This window comes from Acipenser ruthenus, chromosome 27, assembly GCF_902713425.1.
Source record: "Acipenser ruthenus chromosome 27, fAciRut3.2 maternal haplotype, whole genome shotgun sequence".
NCBI lineage: Eukaryota > Metazoa > Chordata > Actinopteri > Acipenseriformes > Acipenseridae > Acipenser > Acipenser ruthenus.
In genome coordinates, this window is record NC_081215.1 from 17,541,931 (window position 1) to 17,549,106 (window position 7,176).

Genomic DNA, 7,176 nt, shown 5'->3' on the forward strand with positions numbered 1-7,176 from the left:
GTTTCATTTTTGTATTATCTCAATGTTGCTGGAGCTATTTGCATGTTATAAACAGTCCCTTTACTGTTTCATTTTAATTCTTTTGCTTGATTAAAATAACCATTTTTCATGTTTCATCACCAGCAAGGGGTTTCAGATTTAGGGCCTTGTTTACGAAAGGGCATATTAAGTAGTGAGCCTAATGTGCACCATAAATCAAAATGTACTGTCCCATTTACTAACAGAGAACGCATTCATTTACGTGCACACTATTTGGCTAATTTACATATCATACCATGCGCACTACATGTATTGTGAGCGATAATTTAATGTGCACGATAATGAATGACAACAGACGCCTCCGCAGGGGACAAGCAGAGGCAACACAAACTAAAAACTGCAAGCACAGGAGTTAGAAATTCTAGTGGAGGAGGTTGTTTTAAATTATAATACCAGTCCAGTGTTTTATTTAAGCACTCTATTATTTGTACCAATGTAATGAACTATAAAATAAAATCTAAGAAATTATAACATTCATTCACGTTTATTCACCCTTAATATAACCTGATATTTACAGGTGATTTTCACTGCTCTATATGAAAACGTTAAAGCAAGTAATGCCTCCATGCTAGATAGATTTCAGCCCAGAAAAATAGTTTTAAATAGTGCGCCTATCAGTGGTTAAAGCATGGTTTCCAAACAAGCTAATTATCGTTCACTTTAACGTGCACACTACGATTATCGCCTTTAGTAAATACAATGTGAATGAAGCTCATCTCATTATTCAGAGCGGGGTGCCTCATTCAAACATATTATCATGCATTACCATACACATCACATAAAAGCTTTATCATGTATTAATAACTATAAAATGTAGATACATGTATCGAATGCTAATATGTGGTAAAAGATATCAACCTGAAAGAAATCAACATTCAATGTTATTGATAGAGCATCCATAACTATTAAACACCCGTAGTGCTACATTTAGAACAAGACTTTTAGCTGAAAGGTTATTGAATTTATTCATTTGCTTTTTGGTATTTCTAAATGTTATTGATAGGACATTTGTTTTTGTTTTTTTATATAAAAGACTGTTACTATATTGTAAGTGTGCAAGAGGAAGTACACTCTCAACTTGATTAGAGGAAGCCAACAAACACTTATAAACATATTATAAGTCAGTAAATCTGAATAAAAAAGCAGACAGAACCCTGATATTAATGTGCTTAATCTGTTTATATAGACCCTGTTGGTGTTTAAACACCTACAATGCTTTGTCATATAAGTGGGGACGTGACTTATTACACAATATATTAGTACTGTACTATGTAGTTTAAAGGACTGTTTAATGTTTCAAGATATTATTAAATGTATCACTGAACAACAATTCACCTTGGTATCTGCTAAAGCCAAGTTTTTAAAAAAAGAAAACCGAGACCTTCAGAACATTTCTCATAAATCATTATTTTACACACACCACCGTCAGAGACCTCATAACATTTCTGAGAATTTGTTATTTTACACACACCACTGTGAAACCACAAAACTAGGTTTGTTTTATTTTTATTTTTATTTTTATTTTTAACAGCAATATCTCATTTGCAAGGAGGTGGCAGTCCCATTTACATGAAAAACAAAAGCAAACTGCAATAAAAGTAAGAATAAATATTAACCCTTGAGTCAGTGCAATCCTAATGTAGTCGCTTTCAAAAATACCAAATAACAAAACTGGTCATTTTATGAAGCGTTTCTATTATTTTTTGTTACTGGTAAAAAAAAAAAAAAGCTAGAATAAGAAGTATAATACGAAAATAAAAAATACAAAAAAAAAATTACACCAGAACAGGCCAAAATTTAAATCCACAAGAAAACCATCTGTAACGTTCCACTACACATCTGTACTTTTGAAATCTTTTTTATAAAAGGACAATGCTAATGTTAACAAAAATATAAGGGTCAATTGCAATGTACTTTTGAATTTAGTACGGAGCTGGGGACTTAGCAGCATTCTAGCTAGTACGGTACCATCTGAGGATCACCTCCAGGTAATCCCAAGCTCTGTACTATCTTAATACCAATGCAGTGTAAAAATGCGGGGTCAGCTGATCCCGAACTTTGGCCCAGACCTCGGGGTTAAACCGATCATTCTCTTCCTGTTTGGGAAAGTGTCAGTGAGGGAGTGAGGGACGGGGGCAGAATTAATTATTCTGTATTTCATCAGCAACTATTATCAGTGTTGTCCTTACCATATTTATTTTATTTTAATAAACCTCAGTAAATCTAAATTGTGTAGTAATACAACATAGTGTAAAATAGTATAGAATTAAATACATGCATTATAAAATGAAAATTAGAAAAAAAATATGTAGATAAAACCTGTAGTAATTAATACATTGAATTCTTACTAATAATGAATTAAAATAAATTAATGATCTTATTCGTTACATTTTTGTCTCGCAGGTGTCTGACACACGCACACACGCACGCACGCACGCACACACACACACACACGCACACACGCACACACACAGCAAATGCAATTGTAAATAAACACCTGTATTACACTATATACATAAAAAGTTTTCTTTACAGTTCTACAAAATATATACTGTAAAGACCTTGCAAGAAATTACATGTAATCATGTTTATATGAAAGTGATCCTTTACACCTTGGCAACAGTGAGATAGATAACAAGGTGCCGTTAACTCCAGCAAGCTCGTTAATCCAGCAGTATTGAAACACTGAAGTTGCTCACTACATTAATGGAATTCACAAAATATAACAATACATGTTTATTCCTGTGTTATGTTCTCAAAAGGCAAAGAGTCATAATGACGACTAAATGTCTTCCGAATTACACAACGGAGCAAAACATGTATTTTGTTGAATGCATCAAGGATTACGTTCAGCTGTGGATGACACCCACAAGGATTCCATCTCCATACAACTATTTCTGGTGTGGCGATTATAGTATTGTGTAATTCTTAAAAGTAATTACTGGAATGAAGCAATGAGTAAAATTAAATCTCATCAGTTCATGTGGAATGAAATACTTCACATACATCAATAAAGGTTTCAGCAATATATTTACAAATGCATTAATTGAATTTAAGACACAATTACGAAATAATAACATTTCACTCATTGACTTTTTATTGATAGTTATATCATTGCATCTAATTGAGTTACCAGTAGTTAGGAATACATTTAGTAGTGCTGCTTGTATGACCTAGTACTGAACTTACTCTAAAGAGTTGCTGGAGTAAACTTTATACCAATTCAACACACCTCTTATAGGGGGCAGACGGCTGGTACATTGTGCTCATTGCAATTGAGATCCTCTTTAACACCTACCTGCAGACTGTCTACAGAGGTTTAGTTGATTGTAACTGGCACTGCCTTGCAGAGTATTGTTAGCCCTGTCCTCCATACTAACAACGAGATGATCTCCAGTTACTACAAGACTGTGAGTTCATTGCAATTGACCCGAAATGACTAACTCAGGCGCAAACATTTTCTCAACAGGAAACAGAAAAGCACAATCTGCAATGTTCTCTTACTGTATTTTACGGTATTTTTTTTTAAATTGTCCATATGTTATATACATGAAATGCAGTTTACTCAGGATATAGTAGTCTATATAGTACACTACGCGTTTTTTGATAGGGTTGCATACAAGTGGTGCATATTATAAAAAAGATATGGCCTAAGACAGCTAGATCTGCTATTTAGACAGGATGTGCGATATATACAGCTAGATTCCCTGGAGAGCTGGTAGAACCAGAAAAAGCCTGCTCTCTGGGACCATGCCATGCAACTGAAGAAAGAATCTGGAGAATTTGGGATTTAAGAAGATATGTAGCTATTTTGCTGGGCATGCACAGTGACATGTCCATATAATAATTATTTGCTGTTGTTTAAATGGTGCATGGAAAGGGGCATGTCTGCTTTTAAAACCAAGGACTGATCAGCCACAGAGTTATTAAAGCCAAGCAAATATAGCCCAGGGCATTCACACAGTGCAAAACCTGAGGCAGCAGAATTAAAGGCAAAAACAGACAGCAGAATTAAAGGAGAACAGAACGAAATGTGGTAGCATATACTGCCTGCTCATGCGAGACAGAGCTCATTTCCAGTTCTCTAAATTAGTTACATCTTTCTTAGATAAAAAAGGAAAGGGTCAAGAGTTGAACCTGTGACTTCTGGTTTAGTCAGAGATGGACAGGGCCAGACAGCTTTACTCTTCAGGCTTTCAATTATAAAATCTGCAGTTCTCGAATTGTATTGCAGTAATCATATAGTACTTCGATTTAACATTATACAGTATAGAACTTAGTTGTTTTTATATTCAGCAGGTATCTTTTTTTTTGTTTGTTTTACCCAAACTTGTACACGTCTCAACTACTGTATACCCCAGATGGTGCTAGCTAAAAACAGTTACAGCAACTTTAAACAAGAAAAAATATTTTCCAGTAACTTCTTATTTTCTATTTTTAAATGAAGATTTCATAAGAGACAAATAACTTCTGCTTTTTGGAAAGAACTGATGCACATGAAAGCTTTTCTGTTTCAACAGCTTTCAAACTGCGTGGCCTAGCACTTTCAAAAAACGATTAGACTTTGTATTTTGTTGTACAGTACAGTATACAGAATCTTTTTTATATATATATATTATAATAGTACAGTACTTTCAGTTCGCATTTCATGATTTTGTTATATGATTCAAGCGTGCATTGTACCACAGAAATTCGAATTTTAGTCCAGAACAAGACATTCTGTAGTCCGTTTTGCATTAGTGGACAATTTTAAGTACATATCTAAAAAAAAAATAACACCATGGGCCAATTAACTAAGCATTTGCTTCACAGTAAAGTTTGTAGCATTTACATTTAAGGAAAACCAAATATATAGTCAAACCTGCTTAATAACACTCTTAACACCCCTCTATTTATTATTACGGCATTAAAATGTCCTTTTACTGATACTGTATGTTCACATAACAAATATGGTAGCACAATATATAGCATACATAACACTATTGTTCCAGGTTACTGGATAACTCCTGATAAAGTCAAGCTTAGTTAGAAGTGATATTAAAAGGGTTTGACAGTAAATTGTTAAATGTTTAAACAAAAAACTAAATAGTAGCTTCTACGTAAACTTGAATAACATATTCAAAGTTTTGCAAAAAAAAAACAAAAAAAAAAAACTGTTGGACTAGCATCGTACATTTTCTCATGTGTCTCGTTCCATAAAACAAGGTTGATGTTCCTGTGTGTAACTACAGTGACAAGTTGAAAGCTCAAAGCCCTGTCATTTATGCACTACAATCGGCAAACAGCATTCTTCCGGGTCTGTTGGAGGATTACTGTACAGTGTTGTAATCCGCAGGTGTGTGACACCGGTTCAGGTTCAAACGTTAAGACTGGGTACAGAATACCTTTTTTTTTAAATGTTTTTTTTATTACTGAACTTGTATACTTCACAAACAAACCACACAAGCAGGCGTGCAACATGAACTAAACCAGGTGGAGAAGCTTTTGCTACCTATGCAAATATTAACTGGAAACATGTAAATCATATCGTAAATCATATCACTTATCACTCTTCTTTAAATGCACTTTTATTTAATTATATCCTGATGTATCACTGACACTGTTATCTGCTCCGTTATTGAATCGTATTTTGTCGTATACTTGTACTTGCTAGAACCAAAGTCATTGTATTTTATCTTGCTCTTAACTGTATTAATACTTGTACTGTGATTCTTGAAGTGTATTTTTATTTACGACTGTAAGTCGCCCTGGATAAGGGCGTCTGCTAAGAAATAAATAAATAAATAAATAAATAAATAATAATAATAATAATAATAATAATAATAATAATAATAATAATAATAATAATAATAATAATAATAATAATAATACATTGAACAAAAGAGTTAGTATCTGCTTTCCTAGTCGTCTTCTCAATAAAGTATATTGATTTTAACAACAACAAAAAAACCCCGCAAACAAACAGAATACTTCTAATTTGAAGTATGGAACATATTCATGACAGAACAAGCACACAGGTGAACATAGGTTTACTGTCCATTAACCACGTACAGAACGTTTCCTCAGCAACAGGTGCATTTTGCCAAATGTCAGCAGAAACAGTGGTGGAGAAAGCAAATATCTTACCTGTAAGAGACAACACACGAGACAGACCAGCAATATATTTGGTTCGGTTTTTCCACGAAAGGTTAGGTGTCCCATGGTTATGAACTAGTTTAAACAAAACGGCAAAAAGTTTACTTTTTGGTTTCTTTATGTTTCTTGAAGCATATCAGCTGAAGAATGTTTTACCTTTTTGTCTTAAGAAAAAATTAAATACTATAAACTTAAAAAACAAAACAACAGCAAAGGATCTCTGTGCGGTTTACGAATTCTCCCGTATATCTCCTCTGTGTGTTTTCAGTATAAACTTTTGAGTTTGAGGAAGAAAGTTTTTCATCGGGGTGGAGCAATGACAGTGCCTCAGCGTCATGTAGTTACTCTTTCATGAACCTGAGCTCCCTCCTCCTTACATTTTTTTTAACTCATAGTTATTTTCGGTATTCCCTTATATCACAGCAAAACCAGGTTTTTAGTCTCAAATTTCAAAAACTGGAGCTGTTTTCGTCCCCCTTGTATACAGTATTTGCGTTCCCGCATTCCTCTCCCCCACTCCCCCCACCCAAAATCTTGAAGGAAGTTGGGTCACTTTAAAATTTGTGAACCATCCCACATTCTTGCAATAACTTCACTGGACCAATACGACTTGAACCAAATACATTCTTTTTGTACCCCCTGGTTGCTTTAACCATTTTTTTTTTTTTTTTTTTTTGCCTAAATGTATTATTTTCTTTGTAATACATTTTTGAACTAGTATGCAACATACTCAATTTGTACACGTTTAGCAATGGTTCGTCATTTTATCTTTAGAAAAAAAAAACAGAAGGGTTAAGTTCTTGAAAAAGTTTACACATGTATAAACTTCTGTGTTGACCCAATACAACTTCAGTATTGTTCTGTTTTTAGATACCTTGTTTATATGTACATTCTTTTTTTTATAACCGGCATGTGGTCATTATTATTAGTAGGCTATAACTTTAGAGGAAGAGACATAAATGTATTTTTAATGATTTAATGTATTATCATTATTATTATTAT

At 33.6% G+C, this 7,176-nt stretch overlaps 1 protein-coding gene across 1 annotated transcript in view; it reads right to left on the bottom strand.

The window, feature by feature from the left end:
• The window catches only part of ptprja (protein tyrosine phosphatase receptor type Ja), a 58,168-nt gene extending 51,518 nt beyond the window's left edge, over positions 1-6,650 (bottom strand). Inside the window, exon 1 of the mRNA XM_059001775.1 lies at positions 6,166-6,650. Within this exon, the coding sequence (XP_058857758.1) occupies positions 6,166-6,240 (75 nt within the window). The 5' untranslated portion in view covers positions 6,241-6,650. The remainder of the gene's footprint in view (positions 1-6,165) is intronic.
• Between the last annotated feature and the right edge of the window lie 526 nt (positions 6,651-7,176).